The 18,258-nt window shown below is 34.6% G+C and overlaps 4 protein-coding genes and 1 pseudogene across 6 annotated transcripts; 2 read left to right on the plus strand and 3 right to left on the minus strand.

Annotated features, from left to right (window-relative positions):
* Positions 1-827: 827 nt before the first annotated feature.
* On the minus strand, positions 828-3,230 carry LOC120218027 (annotated as a pseudogene).
* Positions 3,231-4,351: 1,121 nt separating this feature from the next.
* On the plus strand, positions 4,352-6,913 carry LOC120218129 (pre-mRNA-splicing factor CWC25 homolog). Of its 3 annotated transcripts, XM_039215101.1 has the most exons (6): positions 4,354-4,410; positions 4,552-4,814; positions 4,914-5,226; positions 5,409-5,754; positions 5,992-6,380; positions 6,503-6,913. In XM_039215101.1, the coding sequence occupies exons 2-5, from the start codon at positions 4,627-4,629 to the stop codon at positions 6,357-6,359; spliced, it is 1,215 nt and encodes a 404-aa protein (XP_039071032.1). In that variant the 5' UTR covers positions 4,354-4,410; positions 4,552-4,626; the 3' UTR covers positions 6,360-6,380; positions 6,503-6,913. The 3 variants fall into 3 exon arrangements, with proteins under 3 accessions (XP_039071031.1, XP_039071032.1, XP_039071030.1); XM_039215100.1 differs by having other exon boundaries at positions 4,352-4,410; positions 4,533-4,814; positions 5,409-6,380; XM_039215099.1 differs by having other exon boundaries at positions 4,355-4,410; positions 5,409-6,380.
* Positions 6,914-9,333: 2,420 nt separating this feature from the next.
* On the plus strand, positions 9,334-11,947 carry LOC120218131 (BTB/POZ and TAZ domain-containing protein 3-like). The gene is made up of 7 exons (XM_039215102.1): positions 9,334-9,431; positions 9,624-9,697; positions 9,974-10,350; positions 10,466-10,596; positions 10,818-11,124; positions 11,218-11,531; positions 11,643-11,947. The coding sequence occupies exons 3-7, from the start codon at positions 10,006-10,008 to the stop codon at positions 11,746-11,748; spliced, it is 1,203 nt and encodes a 400-aa protein (XP_039071033.1). The 5' UTR covers positions 9,334-9,431; positions 9,624-9,697; positions 9,974-10,005; the 3' UTR covers positions 11,749-11,947.
* Positions 11,948-11,980: 33 nt separating this feature from the next.
* On the minus strand, positions 11,981-12,548 carry LOC120218028 (proton pump-interactor 3B-like). The gene is made up of 2 exons (XM_039215029.1): positions 12,352-12,548; positions 11,981-12,229 (listed from the first exon to the last, which is right to left on the minus strand). The coding sequence occupies exons 1-2, from the start codon at positions 12,538-12,540 to the stop codon at positions 11,981-11,983; spliced, it is 438 nt and encodes a 145-aa protein (XP_039070960.1). The 5' UTR covers positions 12,541-12,548.
* Positions 12,549-12,652: 104 nt separating this feature from the next.
* LOC120218136 lies at positions 12,653-13,499 on the minus strand. The gene is made up of 4 exons (XM_039215105.1): positions 13,408-13,499; positions 13,146-13,325; positions 12,893-13,036; positions 12,653-12,817 (listed from the first exon to the last, which is right to left on the minus strand). Exons 1-4 carry the CDS (start codon positions 13,432-13,434, stop codon positions 12,719-12,721), a joined length of 450 nt encoding a protein of 149 aa, XP_039071036.1. The 5' UTR covers positions 13,435-13,499; the 3' UTR covers positions 12,653-12,718.
* Positions 13,500-18,258: the final 4,759 nt, after the last annotated feature.

Genomic DNA, 18,258 nt, shown 5'->3' on the forward strand with positions numbered 1-18,258 from the left:
GTATTTTTACTATTATATGATATTTTAACCCTATACTATCACCTTTAATCCAATCACCCCAAAACCTTCAACATAGAGAGGGGCTAAATGCAAAAATATACCAATTAAAAATTGACTATGTTATTAACTTAATGATCGATGATTAAATTGGTACTAAAGTGTAACATTAATGACTAAATTTATAAAATTAAATAGTTTGATGATCAAAATAGAACACACCCAAAATTAAATGACTAATGGAGTAGTTTATCTTAAACTCTATCGTCTTTTATTTGACACATCTTAAATCTAATCCCAATCCTATCTAAGTTGTATCGTTAACTTTCGTATTATGGTATTAGTCTTATTTAAAAAAATATTTTATGTTTATTAAATATGATGTATTAGACTAGACTTTTAGATAATTCCTAATGAGATGATTTCCAATCACACGAAATTGGAATCGGACAAAATTATCATATGTCAATCTTGTACACGAAACAACTGATATCGTTTGGTCTATTTATATGATATTTGTTTGATCCTATTCTGGCCACGCATTATATTAAAAAACAAACTAAGTTATATATATATATATATATATATATATATATATATATCATTTTGTACTTATATTAGAATGAATAGAAAAAAAATCTTAAAAATTCAGAATTTATTTTTAAAAGTATATATATATGTTTTTAGAAATTATAATACTCGAGTTTTCAAAAATATTTTAAGACTTTTAAGCATTTTTTATAAGTCAGAAATTTTAATATTTTTAAAATTATATAATTTGGAAAAATATTTTTTTATTTTTTATAAATTTCAAAATTTTCTTGACATTTTTATAATTCCGTCCATTTCTTTGCACTCCCTTTGATTTCCTTCCCTTTTTTCCCGTAACTAGTCTAATGCATCCCTCTATCTCATCTCGGCTCACGATCCCATCCTCGTCGACCTTAACTCCAACTCTGACCTTCCAACCATTTTCGACCAGCTTACCAATCGTGGTTTGGTCTCTCTATCATGGCATCGCCACCGCTGGCACCTTGAAACGCAAGGCTTCCGTCGTCGACTTCGACCAAGCACTTTGATTCGATGAATCCAGTTAGCTATCAAGGCCTTAACACCCATTTCTTTGACGAACCCATCCGAAACTTTATCTAATTTGGATGATCCAACCACCCTCAAGAAGTCGAACTCAGTTTGCTTTAAACCCCATGCAAGTTCTTTCATTTAGTGAATGGTAAGAGGAGTCATGTTATTGAATTAGACGTAAATAAATTTGAGATAGAGATGAACATAAAATTTTATATCAAAAAATATAAATTTCTTAAAAAATTACTTTAAAAATATAAAAGATAGACAATTAAATCATCGATGAAATATTTAAAGAGAATATTTAAATTATATAAAAATTGAAAGACTAACACGATTGAGGTCATAGTGTTGGTGGCTGTGGAGTCTTTGATCCGAGTAGGAGGATGGGATTGTCAACACTTTGGATACTGAATCGACCGACTGTGTAAGTCAGACGGAATCGACGGAAAAGATAAAAACAGTCTATTAATTGCTTACGTATTTGCTTACGGTAAACTTGAAAAGTGTATAACATCAAATCTCCATTATTAAATCAATCACTTCCGTCTATATTTTAACATCCATTCATTTCTTTTAAAAATTATATATTATAAATTAATTTTCATTAATTTAAAGAGTAAAGCTCATATTCATCTTATTTATATTAATTGCTATCATTTTATTTTTAATGAACGGTGAATTTCTATTACCCAAGAGAAATAGAGAGATGTTACAAATTACACAAGACAACAACCAACCCTAATACAACAAGAATCAGCAGCATCCCTCCCAATTAACGCAGTCACTATACAAATACAAACAATCCACCTATACAACAACACTCCATGAACAACTCTATCTTGCCAAACCTCCTTGTAACCCCAGTCCAAGCCACCCTCTCCTGCCTCCTTGTAATCACTATGTCTAACAACAAATAATAAACTCGATCTCTAGCTTACGTAGATCAAATTTTCTCTCTAAATAAACTCGAATGTTAAAATTGAAAATTGATCGAGTTTATGTAGAAGTTAGCAACAAATTAGTTAGTTAGAGGCAGTTAGTTTTATTAGATAGCATGGTTAGTTTTGCTGTAAATATACATAATAATTCTACTTTAATCAATGGATGAATCATCAAGTAATTCTTTAATATTCCTGCTTCTTATGTTTTAAGAGTTTAAGCCAAACTTTTAACACTTGAATTTCAAGTAACTCGACATTTTTAACGATTTGGAACTTTTGGTTAAACCCATAGTATATATAGTCAAAAGTAAACGAACTAATCTCTTGTTCCAACTCGTAGAAGGTATTAACTATAGTGAAATTGGCTTTGTCTGCAATAGAGAACTGATTCAACGCTAACTGCAAATTAATAAGATGTATATAAGCTAGCGACATAGATGCACGACAACATGTCTCGAGGCTCAAGCAACGGAAAACCAGGGATGGCGATCGGCTCTACCGACGACAAAACCTGAGGACTCAAAAGCCCATGATGAGCATAGTAAAATATGTAATTCACAGCACACACCTGCGTAGAAATCGGATCCGAATATGCCGAATTACTTGGCGTTGGCGACATCGAGAGCTCATGGAAGGAAAGCATAGTAGATTGTGCGGTCAATGGGATGTGGTGAATTTTGGTATTTTATGATGAGTTTTGTTAGGGTTTTTGACGCGGCAGCTTGTAGCCGTACAGGTAGTCGCCGATGTTCTTGGCTTTCGAGAATCCGCCTTCATCGCAGCTGTCCGATATAGTGTCGAATTGATGTCGGAGCCACGTAATTCGGGTTTCATGGTTTAGGAGATGAAAATCGTAGTGGAAAAGGTTGCTTTGAGTCTTTTGAAGGATAAACGTTTGGGGAATTGACATCCATTAGTATAGAATGTGACTCGAATATTAACATATGTATATATTATGTACAACTGCTAACCATTTCAACATGATATATGCTTTTAACTCGTAGAATATTCAGTGACTGACAGTCTGATACATGCTTTGGACTCGTACAATATTTTTTAATCAACCCGAACCTAATTTTTTTTGGGGGGTAACAATAGAACACTGCAAAGCGGTGTGAAAGGGCTCTACTCCAACTTTTTCTCACGCGTGAGGAGTTGCCTAACTTCTGCAGGCGGGGTTTGGAACACCGTTAGCTCCAGCCTCATATTTCTCTTGATGTGTGATCTTCAACTTCATTAGCTTCACAGTTAACGTAAAAAAGTTTTACGTTCCACTGTTTCTGGAGTAACTCACCAACTCGTTGGATCAAGGCAGTCTATATATATATATATATATATATTAAATTTAGGGTAAAGTATATAAATAGTCCTCAAACTTTTAGGGTGCTTGCATTTTGGTTACTCAACTTTTGAAACTTGCAATACAATCATCAAACTTTTAGTTTGTTTTCAATAAGGTCTATGTCGTTACCTTCTGTTAGTTTTAGCTGACTTGGCACTTAACTCCCATTAACCCTACTCCCTTCTTCTTTTCTGCTTCTCATTCTTCCTAATCAACGGCGGACAGAGGAGGGATGATGGTGAGGAGGCACGGTTGATTGGGTTTTGGTCAGAACAGTGTGAGAAATTCAACAGTGGTGGCGGTGTGGCAAACGGATGACCCAACCGGGCAAAAATTGATGAAAACAGAAAAGAGGCGTTGGAGTTTTCTGACGAGGTTTGGGACTATCTCCACAATGAACAGAGCTGAGTCTAGGCGAGTGGTTAGAGGGGTTTTGGTCGGAATGGGGTTGCGCTCCTACTGGTACCGACAATGATGGTCATTGACGACTGATGACAGAGATCAAAGATGAGTGTTCGAACGGTCTTCTTGCGATTTGAGACAAACGACAAACTGTAAGTATGAATCGAGGGTCGAGGTGTGGTCGGAAGGTAACGTAGGTGAAGATGATGATAGCAGTGTGAGCCACTGCTGACCAGAGGTGGGGTGATTGGAGGTGAGAGAAGAAGAAGAAGAAGAAGAAGGGGGTGGGGGAGTTAACATGAGTTAAGTGCCACGCCAGCTAAAACTAACGAGAGTTACGGAAGAGACCTTATTGAAAACGAACTAAAAGTTTGATGATTGTATTGTAAGTTTCAAAAGTTGGGTGACCAAAATACAAGCGCCCTAAAAATTATGGAACTATTTGTAAACTTTATCCTTAAATTTAATCAAAATATTATTTTATTGTTGAACTAGGTGTAGGAGTTGGGCCGGGTGAGCATGAATTGACCTGACCCGAGCAAGTTGGATGGATAGTCCAAGTTTAAATTCGATTGTGATTCCTTCAAATTTCTCTACCATCGAATTTGTTTCCATAATTCTCCCTTCGACGGCTTCAATTGGGTATGTTCTTTTTCCTCTCAGCTGTGCAATTCAATTTTTTTTAATGATTCTAGGGTAAATTGCACATTTGTTCAACTTGTTATTTGCTAGGGTTACATTTAAATTTGTTCAATCTTATACAGGTTCTGATTATAGCCATAGGAGATTTAAATTAGGCGTATTCGAGGAGCGGGTAATTGATTTGGCTGATTTCAGCATCCCAAATTTGAAAACAGAATGGCGTTGAAGTTTCTGAACAAGAAAGGATGGCATACTGGAAGTTTGAGGAACATCGAAAACGTATGGAAAGCGGAACAGAAGCATGAGGCTGAGCAGAAGAAATTGGAAGAGCTTCGCAAGCAGATTCATGAGGAGAGGGAACGCTCTGAGTTTCGTCTTCTCCAGGAACAAGCTGGCCTTGTCCCGTGCGTCTATTTCCTTGGCTTCCCCTCTTTTATTTTCGAGTTTAGGGTTAGGGTTTTAGTTTAATTACTTCTTCTTCTTCTTTTAATTCAATTCTGCAGGAAGCAGGAGAGGTTGGATTTCCTATACGATTCTGGGCTTGCAGTTGGGAAAGGCGCCAGTAGCTCCGCAGCTGGAGGCAGCGGTGCAGGTTTTAAGGCTCTTGAAGAGGCTCTCCCGTCGTCTAAGGCTACGGATTCTTCAGCCAACCAGTCTTCTGCCCCGGGTGCCTTGTTCGAGGACAAACCTCACTCAGCCAATGATGCCTGGCGCAAGCTCCATTCGGATCCCTTGCTTATGATTCGCCAGCGCGAGCAAGAAGCTCTTGCCCGCATCAAGAACAACCCCGTCCAAATGGCAATGATTCGTAAATCGGTATGCTATCTATCTATTCTATTTCTCTAGCAGATTAAGTAGGGGTAGGGAATATGATTTCTGATTAAGTAGGGGTAGGGAACCCATCAATAGTTGCAATTACTTTGTCTATTGTATAGTTCAATGAGATTAACTATTGTAATTACTAATCATACTTTTGTTTCCGATTAATTGTTTAACAGGTTGTAGAAAAGAAAAAAAAGGAAAAATCACCTTATCATAAGGAACACCGTAAGATGCACCAGAGAAGTAGTTCCAAGCAGCGAAAACTTTCATCACACCATTCAGATTCTGAAGATGACATTTCTAAGGAGGACAAAAGAAATAGAGATCGCCATCACAAGAGGTCAGATAATGAGGGCCGCTATCAGGAGTCAGACTCAGAAGAATTAAAAGAAGCAGAAAGTCGAGAGAAGAGTTTCCGCGGACAGAAATACAGATATGATGATCAAGATGATGTTAAGAGGAACCATTACAAATCTAAGCGTGATAAATATTCTTCTCAAGCTCCACGAAGTATTGAGGCTGATAAAAGTCGAGAAAAAGATAGGCCAGCTTTTGACTATCACAAGAGGTCAGATAAAGAGGGCAATTATCGCAGAATTGAGTCAGATTCGAAAGATGAATTGAAGGAAGCAGAAAGTCGAGAGAAGAATCGCTGCAGGCAGAAATATGAATATGATGATCGAGATGATGGTAAAAGGAACCATGATAAGTCTAAGCACGATAAATATTCTTCTCAAGCTCCACGAAGGATTGAAGCAGATAAAAATCAAGAAAAAGATAGACCATCTTCTGACCATAGAGACACTGCACCTCGGGATAACAGACGCCGGGGTGGCACCTCTAAACTTTCTGAAGAGGAGAGAGCTGCCAGGCTTCGTGAGATGCAAGAGGATGCTGAGTTGCATGAAGAGCAAAGATGGAAACGGTTGAAAAAGGAGGAGGAGAATGATGCTCGAGAGGCTACAGTGTCCAGCACATCTACTGGCAGAAACTTCTTGGATGCTGCTCATAAAAGCATTTACGGTGCCGAGATGGGAGGAAGCTCAACAATAGAAGAGAGTGTCCGTCGCAGAGCACATTATTCACAAGGCCGTTATGAATCAGAAAGAAACGCTTTTAGACGTTGATGATATTTCTAATAAATCCAGGTATGCACTTCAGCAACTCCATTCATAGGCATGCTTGGTTCATGCTATTGTGGATAGTGAAGTAAGCCAAAATAGAGTGTTTTGGTCAAAAACAGAATTGTATTTATATATTCAGTTTTCAGTTCTCAGCGGGCTCCAATTAAGCAGCGAGGTTTGAGTTCTTGTTGCACCATTGATTCTGCATTGGACCGAGATGATATTTATTGTCTCCCTCGAGGACAAATCCATGAAACAATATCTTTCAGTGGAAGCTTATGTGAACTACTGGTATGTAATTACCCTTAATGTTCAATTATTGAATCGTAAGTTTTGGACAAGTTTGATGAGATGCTCTTGATATACATGTTCACAACATTTCCTTTGAAAATTTTATTGTCTCTGCAAGGTTCAGAAAGGAAGAGTTGATAGCTATTTTGCTACTCTTTTATCTCAATCGGTCACCTTGCTTTTCTGTGTTTAGATGCTTTAGATTTCACGTTTCATCTATGATAATACAAGTTCTTTGGTCCGTTACCATAAAGAAAAGGCTAGGTTGTTTATAGATGGGATAATTTAGAGAGTAACGCTGTATGTTGGATGTACTTGCGGTGCATGATCCGATAAGGACACATCTTAAATGACTTATTTAAAGTGTAGCTTGATGGTGTTTAGAATTATTTATATTCATGAGTTGGAAAAAGTAGCTTTCGGTCGACTCTTCAATGCAAAAAAGCCAAGGGGGGAAAAACTTTGAAAGAATGATCAAGAATAAAAAAAATTAGGAGACCCTTTAATAGGATAAGGGAATGTATGATAATAGGCTGTCTACAACGTCAGGTTGAGAGCTGCTTTCGTAGGAGACTTCCGAATTATGAAATGCCTTCCGTGGAACTCGATGCCACGACCACAAGGTTAAAAGTCTTGTGCTCTATCAATTGAGCTGGAAGGGATCGAACTATAAAAAACAGAAAATAACAAGCCCATAAAATTAAATCTACTAAAATGATAGGACAATAGAATCTAGCATGTCATTTTCCTTGTCTTTCTTCAAACCGCCCCACTTTCCGTGTCTCTCTTTCTACGCGATCTCATCAATCATCTTATCCACGTGTGCATGTAGTATTGGTGGGTTCATGTATGGCCGTGTGACGACTACGAGGTGGTCCCCACCCTCTATGAAACTAGTACATATGTCACACTCGCGTCCCATCTCTTCTCTTATAATATCGTCTCCGGATAAATTGAAAGATTGTAAATTACATTAAAGTGAGTTACATTTTTAGGTAGGTCGAATTACTTTTTTATTTGAATGTTAATATTAATATTTATTATTATTTTTAAAAAAACTCGGGGCTTTATTAATAATTCTCCTTTTTTTTTATCATTTTTAGAACTTTTCAAGTCATCATTTTTCTTATATCACACCACTAAGGAATAAAAAAAGACGAGAATAAAAAGCCTTTATCTTCTCTTTTTATGTAGATCAGATGATTAAAAGTAATGTAAAGATAGTTAATGATTTATTCAATCATGTTGTTAACTTTTTTAGTTTAACAGAATTTACTAGTTCAATTAATAAATTATATAAAATTAAAAATATTTGTCGTTTTCTTGTTCTTATTTTTTATATTTCGTAACAGTTCATTCTATATTTATTTTAACATCCCTAATTAATCTGGTCGAACTATCGATTTTTTTATTTAATTGTTTTGATTTAAATAATATTGATTAAATATAAATATAAAATACCTTTTAGTAGGTCTAAAGTTTTAGTAAAGTTATTTAAAAGGCAAAACTAATTGGAAAAAGAAGGAAAAAGTTTGCATCAAAGTTAGCATTGTTTTAAGATAAAAGTTTGCCGACATTCCAGTTTAGCCTTTGTCAGAAATTGTATGTTTCTATGACATGTAGACTCCATATTGCACTTACGTGTCCATTTCTATGAGAGAAACCCTAATCAGATTTTGTAACTAACGAGAGATTGAATGGTTCTGATTTTATTTCAAATCTAGTATATATATTTTTATATTTGACGGATTTAATCTTTGATTACTAAAATTAAATGCTAATAATCATCTCTAGTTAAGTTTAAGTCATAAGAAGTTTGAGTTCGACTAAAAATTTAATTTAAAATCGATCAAATTTTACTTTTAGAGCTTAAATGTTATAATTGGAATTTTTATAGTTTAGTAATTCAAATAAAAATATGATTACAATTCAGTGACTAAACAATTGGTTTCTTTTATTAAATTTTATTACTGTAATATTTCAAAATAAAATAACACATGGTTTTGATATAGCAATAGAAGCCTAATTTGTGAAGAAATATACTAATGTTTATACCATACATTTCATAAAATAATTAAAAGTAAACATAAAATCCGTGATACATTAACTTAATGGTAAAGTTAAGATTAAAAATTATAAAATTTTAAGTTTGAATCTTATTATTATAAACTAATCATAATATCAATAACTGAACCTTAGTCCTCAATGTTGAAAAGTTTATATTAAATCTCTAAATTTTAAAACTTCTCATTATACCTTTTAAAGTTTTTGAATAAGCTAATTAAATTCTAAAATATTTTAAAAAATTCTAATTACATAACAAGTTATTTTATTAAAATCTGTCATTATTTACTTTAAAATTTTAAATTTTATTATAAATGAAATTTATCTAAATTTTATTATAAATGAATTTTATCTAAATAAAATTTAATTATCAAACTCGTTATAAATTATAGTGATCAATTTTGATTATAATTATTAAATAAATCGAGAAATCTTTTGGAAAAAAAGAAAACTTTGACGTAAAATGTAGAAAATAATGATACGATATATTGAAGTTGAATCTTCTAAATTTATCACGAGATAAGTTCTCTCGCCTTCTTCATTTTTAGCAGAAAATAATATTATTATTTATTCAATTCTGAATTCTCTCGTCTTCTTCGCTTTGGCGTCATAAACGAACACATATCTCCTTCTCTGAGCACCGAAACTCCGTCGTTTTTGAAGCTCCACAATACCAATGCTCTCCCAAATACCACTTTCTTTAGCTGTTTGATCCAAAAGGTAAGTTTTTAATATTTTCTAAAAGAATCATTTTCTCTTATTTTTTTCCATTTTTGTAATCATTTTTCATGTATTCTCACTATAAATCTGTGTGTGTGTTTTTTATTATATATTTTAATGAATATTTAATTTATATGTGATGTAACGATATATTTTTTTAGTTTTTTTCAAGTGTTTTTTTTTTTGGTTCAGGTTCTTCAGCTTTGTAGATCATTAAATACTCCGAAGAAGATCCGGCAAAATCTGGACTGATTTTTCTTACATCAATTACCAAATCTAGCCTTAAAGGTAGGCAACCGTTAAGAAACATTTATCAGTTGATACTTTCCCTGTTTGATTCTGTTAAGTTTTCAAGTCCAAACATTCCTTGTCGGATAAGATTTTGACATGAAACGGTGCAACCTTAAGATTCCATTTAATGAAATCTATATATTTGTATGAATTTTCTGTATATATATGTATATTCATCTCTCCAAGTTCATATTTATAAACTTGATTAATTACTGCAGTTGTAGCTCATTTGCAATTTTGTTTGATTTTTTAGTGCAGGTGTTCTGGTAAGAATTTATGTTTCATGGCTTCACCAGCTATCGATTCTGCCCTGATGTCGTCACATATTGAGACCTTAACTTGGTCATCGACTGCACACGGAGAGGAAGTGGATCTGGCTGATACTTTTCCTGTGCCGGAAGCTCCGGAGTGTTATTTGGTGTCTAGTAGTTGTAACATCCCCAAACCGCCGCCTCTTCCGAGTAATATCAGTACGAGAAGTAAGTATCCGAGAAGGCCGCTCGAGTGCTGCTTTGCCCCGAAGGAGACAATGGATATGTGGGACAAGGTTTTCAAGGATGGTTATGGTGCAGATGTTTGCATTGTCACCGAGGACAGATCATATGTTCCTGCTCATTCTGTTGTTCTGGTCAGTTCAATTATATTTGCTTTTAATTGTTTATTGAACGGACTCGGAAATGGGAATTCGAGCTTTAATTCGATTTCCTTATAAATCAAAGCTATATGTATAATGTTTTATGCAGAGAACTGCATCACCTGTGCTGAGCAGTATGATCGGCCAATCAAAAGTCAAGCAAGGCATGAGATACATCAAAATTCCCGGAGTACCTCACGATGCCGTCCGACTGTTTGTTCGTTTTTTATATTCATCCCGGTACGTTCGAAATCATTTTGATGACAGTTTCATGTATGTTCTAATCAGAAATCAAAACCGAATATGGCAACTTTGTGTATGTTTTGATGTTGTTATGCCATGATACTGCAATGAAATTTGTTGCATCTTATATGTTTATTTTTTGATTAGGAAATTTTCGGTTTTCTCGGTTATCCGAGTTATAACCTGGTATACTCATGTTTTTTCGATATGGAATGCAGCTATGAAGAGGAAGAGCTGAAGAAGTTTGTTCTCCATCTATTAGTGTTGTCGCATGCCTACTCGGTTCTGCAGTTGAAAAGAGTCTGTATTAGCTTACTGGAGCAGGGCTGGCTTAACAGAGAAAACATGATCGATGTCCTTCAGTTAGCCCGGAATTGTGATGCACCTAGGCTGGCTTTTGTTTGCATTCGTATGGTCGTAAAGGATTTCAAATCTGTATCATCGACTGAAGGGTGGAAAGTAATGAAACGTGCTAATCCGGCTCTCGAGCAAGAACTCGTAGAGTGCGTTGTTGAAGCTGATTCTGTAAGTCGAACCCTTCTCGGTTTACGCTTATACATTAGTAGATGGCTTGTTTTAAAAACCATTGGCTTTACTTATTGCTTTGTTTTCCTTAAGAGAAAGCAAGAGAGGCAGAGGAAAATAGAAGAGAAAAAGGTCTACTTGCAATTACACGAGGCAATGGAGGCTCTCCTTCACATTTGCAAGGACGGTTGTCGAACGATCGGTCCTCGTGACAAAGTGCTGAAAGGAAATCAAGTTACCTGCAATTTCCCGGCTTGTAAGGGACTCGAGGCTTTAGTTCGTCATTTCTCCGGTTGTAAGAGTCGGGTCCCGGGAGGATGCAATCATTGCAAGCGCATGTGGCAGCTTCTCGAACTGCATTCCCGCATTTGCAATGAACCGGATTCTTGCAAGGTTCCTCTTTGCAGGTAAGCAACCGTTGATTCCTGTGATTGGTCATTATAGTCCATATCAACGATGACAAATTAATCAGACATCTAATTCCGCTGATTTGATCATCTCCTTCACCTGTTTCATAGGCATTTTAAGGAGAAAATTCAGCAGCAATGCAAGAAAGACGAGACTAAGTGGAAGCTATTGGTTAGCAAAGTTATTGCAGCAAAAAATGCAGTCGGACCGTTCTAGTCTTGGAGGTCGGGTTTACTGTGATATCTTTAATGTAATATATGCATGCATATGTATCTGGCATTACCATGTATTTTTATCAGAATGGTTAATGCCTCGTATCAATAACAGAGGCTGAAAATGGAACAGTTCAGCTCTCGTAATTTAGCATCATAGAGATCACCATTAATGTCTTGTACATCAGAGTCTTTGTTTATCCCAGCTTACATATATTAGATCCATCCGCAATGTATCAAAGTGTTTCTCGATCATCGTCTTGGAATTCAATCCGTTCATCTTGGCTTAATCTGCGTTTAAGTAGTGAATTTAAGATATTAAACTCGTAATTAAATCTGAAAGATTTAACATAAGGATGATTCCACTCCGACATGAATTCTTCAACCTGGTGATGTGATAGTTGCCTTAGTGAGGCAATATCTTTGTTCCTTGCAAGCTCTCTGGCATTGCTCAACAGTGCAACATTTTCAACATACATGCCATTCTGAATCAACAGATAACACGGAGATAAAAATGTTGCGACGACAAATATATATACATGAAACCCGGAGCTTAACTCGATTGATTCATATATATATTCTTAAAATCCGAAACTTAGCTCGGTACCATTTCATCAAACGTTTGCCTCAGTCTCAAAATGCAACTTTGGGCTGCTTCCTTTTGCTTCAACATCTCCCAATGCCAAGTGTCATGATTATAAACAAAATCCTTTTCTTCCCAAGGATCAAATTCGTTCGATAAACGCTCGATCTCCGATTCCACATTGCGTAGCTCGACTCTTAGTTCCAGTGACATTTTCTAAACAAACTATATATTTATCAACATATATATAGTTAAAATGATCGAGAACACGTATGTCTAATACAGGAAGATGACACGAAAAATAGGATTTAAGTAGGGATTTACTTCGATTTGCTCCTTGATGTCATTTCTCTGAGTTGAGGGGATGAAAATGTTGGATTCTTTAGCAGAATCAGCCAAAGCTCTCTTTTTTCTCTTCAATTTGTTTGAGCTTTTCAAGCATCTGGGTATACCTGGACTTGTCTATATTCCCCCAACTAAGCCAACTAGTTTGCCATAGATATCATTAAAAGAAGATTAATTAAGAATTTTTAAGTTTAATAAATTGTTATGATTATTATCTTACAAATTCTTCAATTTGTTCTTGTAATGAGCTGCTGCTTAAATCAAGATCATTCATGACTCTGTGTTGGCTTCTAACCACTTCTTTTATGAGCTTCCTTTCTACGGCCAAATTACTTCTTCCATGTGAAATCCAGCTTCGAAAGCCCTGCATATCCAATATATCCGTGTCGGATGCATGTCGAGATACAAGTAAAGTGATATAATCATCCAAATATCCGACACTCAAGTCAAAATCCGAGCAACGAGAAACTTACTCGAGTGTGATTTGGTTGTCCTTTGTGTTTATGAGGAATGTTGCTGGCTAAGTGAAGCTTATGCAACTGAAGTTGCAGGTGATCCAACAACATCCTCGTTTGCCACTCCAATCTGTATGAAATGCTTGATTTCCGATTGTTTAGATGATCGATTTGTGAACGTGTATCGATCCACTTTAACTGTCCAAAATTTCCTTACTCATGTTCAAATATGTGTTGAATATAGATAATAAAGATTTAATGTCGTTACATACATACATACCGTTGTAAGTTTGTATTCTCGGCGCATTTGATTTAACTTTTAGTCCAAGTTTTCAATCAGCTGCTCTGCTTCTGCAATTTCGGATACTTCATCAGGGTCCTTATATGGCCAAAACTTGACAAAATAGAATCGACGAATCTTTTTAGAACAATGAATTCGATCGTAAATCACTTTTTCATGTTCTTCATTTTCGTGAATAAGAACCGGCAGTGTTGAATTAGCTTCCGAGTCGTCCATTGCCATGATGTTCCTGCATATTGTTTTGATGCAGTTAAACAGATTCATTCTCAAAATTGTATATATGACACTGCATTTTTCAAGTTAGATACAAGAAGCTAAGAAGTCGAGAATATGGATCGGCGCAAAATCGGATGAGAATCGAATACGGATAGGTGTTCGATACGAAGAAATCAAAAAGATGTATATAGAAAATCAGAAATGATCATACATTTACCTTGGATATAGTGGATGTGGCCTTTCAAATATATATATATATGATTGAATTGAGAATTGGTGCGAGGCTTAATGCTTTTATTAAAAACCCGAAAGCCCTTGCACCCCACGCCAAGTAATGAATCAACTCTTTTGCCACCACCTTCTCACTACATTATTATTTGGTGGAATGACTTTTTGGCTCATCAACTTTTTAGTTTAGCCATTTTAACCCTTGAATTTTTAAATTTTTTTTATTAAATTGACCTAAAAGTGACAAAACAATAACAACGTTGTCAAGCTGACATTATCTATTTTATCCTTTTCTTCCACGTTATCAAAATGTTTTAATTTTTTATATTATCCTTACTGAAATATGGACATCGGCTTTTTATATTTTTTTAATATTTTTTGATAAAATGGAAGCAAATAACAAAATAGTTGTTGTCAACATTTTAATAAGGACAAACAACTTATTTCAGCTTAACGATCCATTACAGTTCCATCACATTTGGACTAATTTGACCCCAAAAAAAGCTTGAGGACTAAAATGACTAAACCAATAAAGTTGGAAAAATATTATTTTGCCTTATTATTTTTTTCCATTTTTGTCAATTTCAACATACTTTAATTTACATTTCAATTAGTTTTTAATTTTCATGAGACCGGTCATCCCTATACCCCTCGATCCATCCTTACTGGCTTATAATTGCGACAAACAATAACCAGATTATGCAGTTGTATAGAAAATTTTGATGAATTCAAACATCAGAATGATAAAAAAAAAAAATTGGTCTGAGAAATAAAACCTGATGACGTGAGAGTTTCCTCAGTGCAGCAATATCTTTGTTCCTGGAAAGCTCTCTGGCATTGCTCAACACTGACACATATTCATCATACTTTCCATTCTGAATCGATATATGGATAATAACCATGTAGGTAAAAATGTTACGACAACGTTCATCTATGTATAAACCCTAAACTCTAAACCTCAAACTGTAATATTTACAAATTTTCTTATATCGCGATAATCTGAGCTATTGTAGGGATACAAGTAACTACTTAAGGGTAACTTGGTACCATTTCAACAAACGTTTGCCTCAGTTTCAAAATGCAATGCTGGGCTGCTTCCTTCCGCGTCAACATCTCCAATCGCCGAGTACGGTAAACAAACGCCTCGTCTTTCATAGGCTTAAGTTGTTTCTCTATACGTTCGATTTCCAGTTTCACTTCGCGTTGCTCCTATCTTAGTTCCAGTGACATTTTCTTAACAATCTAGGCACATTACAATATGTTATGAATTAGAATATTCATGTCGGACGCATATCCATGTCCGATATATTACCGTGTACACATAAAATCACAAGATTCAAGTAGGGATTCACTTTGATTTGTTTCTCTATGGCATTTTTCACACCTAAGGGGTTGAAAATGTTGGCATTCTCATAAGCCAAAGCTTTCTTTGGTCTGTCTTCAATGTGTTTAGGCTTTTCAAGCATCTTAGTATTCCCAGGTTTATCTATATTTCCTCAAGTATAACACATAATCTGCCATGTGCATCATTAAATTATTAATTAATTAAGAAGAATTAGAAAAAAAAATAAAGATAAATTATTTATTATCATTATCTTACATCTTCTTCTAGATCGAGATTATTGAGTCTATGTTGGCTTCTAGCCATCGCCTTTATGATCTTCCTTTCCACGACCAAATTACTACTTCCATGTGAAATCCAACTTTTATAGCCCTGCAAACCTTATTGAAGATAATTCTGACCCGAACTTGAAAATTTTTATTCGAACAATATTCAAATCCGGTACGACATGACGTGATTCGATTTGACCATAAGAGATCAACGATCCGAAATGATTCTAAATAACCTTGTTTGATGCATATCAATATATGAGTATAGACTTGTGCTCATCACGTACATTATATCACACTCGCACTCGAATCTGAATAACCTTTTGTAGACACTCATTTTCTTAAAAGATAGAACTAGCAAGAGTTCATCTCCTAAGAGGACTCTTCCACCACCATATCTTTTAAAGCAACAACCACACCAACAAACGTGCAATAACCGAGCAAAGAGTCTAGTTGCATTAAGATTCTATTGCTAATAGGATTCTAAAAATAGTTAGTTTTTTTCACTATAAATACATGTAATCCTCCCCATTTGTAAGACACGATTTATATACAAGATACAGAGGAAAGCACAAAAAATACAAAGACAAAACTATTGTAAACGATTCGAAAAGGAAATAAAAGTAGCATCTTTTTTTACATTGATTCGTTCATTTCTCGCATGTGCATGTTATTTTTCTTGAGATTTGGTTTGAATAACCCAAAGCGTGGGTTGCGCCGATGACCAAAAAGGGGTAGGGTTTCGAAGTTTCGAACCTAGATATTCACGAGGCATACTCATTTTTTTAAAGTATTTAATATTCCCCCTAAGTCAATCTTAATCTTTAATTTACCTTAAAATTTACCCTTTAATTTTACTTTTATATTAATTTTGTCCCCTATATATATATTTTTAATTATATTTATTTATTTATTTACTATATTCCTTTTTTATTTATATTATATTATTTTTATTATATATATATCATTATATATATATAGATGTATTAATTTTCTCCATTTACTATTTATATATATTTTCTTAATATTATATTTTATACGTTTTTATATATATTTTCTTAATATTCTATTTTTGTTTTATTTATTTATATATATTATATTTTTACTTTATTTTATTTTTTCTATTATTTTTTTAATATTATGTATATCTTTATTTTTTATTTGTTTTACTTAGTATTATATATTTATTATTTTTATTTATTTTAGTAAATACTACTTTATATGTACACATATTTTTATTCCCTTTTAATTTCTTTTACCTTTTTTATTTTTTTACTCCATTAATATTTTCCCTTTATCTGTGTCTTTATTTTTTAACATTTTATTCATTTTGTTTATTTTTTATTTTTTACGTGTTTTGTTATTTTCCATTTTTTCTTGTTTTATTTATTATTCTCACGTTTGCACACTTGTTATCTTAATTCGATTTTATACTCTGCTACGAGTCAAACGTTTTTATCTTTTAAGGGTATTCAAATCAATTAATTGTAAGTAATTTGAATCGGGTTTGTTAAATTTTAATTTTAATTTTGAATTTTCGCAACTAAGACAACCAGCAAATTAATTGGTACCGAAAGGGCGGTTCAAGGGTGCTAATCCTTCCTTGACCGTAACCGACTCCCGAACCTGACACATTTCTGGTAAAAACGCAGATCAGGTAAGATGGTGTCCGACCCACCTAAATTCGTTTTAAAATGGTCGGTGGCGACTCCAATACACATTTTTCAAGTCGAAGCCCAATTCTGGGGCCCAACCGAAAGACGGTTACGACAGCTTGGCGACTCCGTTGGGGACAGGTAAGTGAGTCAGGCCGAAATTAATTTTCGGTTGTCTTTTTTTAGCGAAAATTACAAGTTTAAATTTTAATTTATTTATTCGATTCCAATTATTTATCTTTGATTATTTTTTTTCAAGTAAATAGTTATACTAACCGTTTTCTAATGATTTCAGCCCTTAAAGATTTTTCGTCTAAGGCTTTATACCCGAGCTCCGAACCCTATTTAAGTGGGGGTGAAAGCGACGCCTTCGTGTGAATTTATTCACCGTGTGGGCCTAGCAAGTAGCCTTCGGGATTCATATACCTTATGTCTTTGTGTGAATTTATTCTCCGTATGGGCATAAGGGAATGTTTCCTCTCGAGTTTAACTTAGTCCACACAAGCCTGTGATGGGTTTAGGACTAAGGGTCTGGTAAGCCCAATGGGGCACCAGCAAAGAGAACTCGGATACCATTTTTTAGAACTAAACTGGGAGACTTTGAAGGAGTTAGAGCCCACCCCAAAACCTCATTTCAAACCCTAAGATGCCAGAATTATTTTCTGCTTTACTTTCTGTTCAAAGCAAGTGAACTAGAAATTTATGCGGTTAGGACTTGTTCAAAATTAACTTGCGGGATAGAGATCATGTTCGGGTAGGAATAATAAGCATGTGGGGTAGATATCATGTGTGGTAGGACTTTTATTTTCATGATTGTTTTTTTCACCTCACTAACCTTTTTCATTTTTGTTATCTTTTATTTTGTTTTCATCATTTGTATCATTTAAAAGAGGTATTGATCCACCAAAAACGTGTTTGTTAAAACATAAATAATTCGCATTAATGGACAAAGGGGTTGTAATACAAGAGGTGAAAAACGCAGGGGTCCGACTATGGTCAGAAAAGACTCAGAAAGAAAATGAGGACAATCTGCAAGACAACTATGTGTCACATTCGATCAAGAAGATATGACGCCCACAATCAAATACATCAAAAGTTAACTTTTCAAAAATGGGTTGAC

Source organism: Hibiscus syriacus, unplaced genomic scaffold (genome assembly GCF_006381635.1).
Source record: "Hibiscus syriacus cultivar Baekdansim isolate YM2019G1 unplaced genomic scaffold, ASM638163v2 tig00110195_pilon, whole genome shotgun sequence".
NCBI classification, from domain to species: Eukaryota; Viridiplantae; Streptophyta; class Magnoliopsida; order Malvales; family Malvaceae; genus Hibiscus; species Hibiscus syriacus.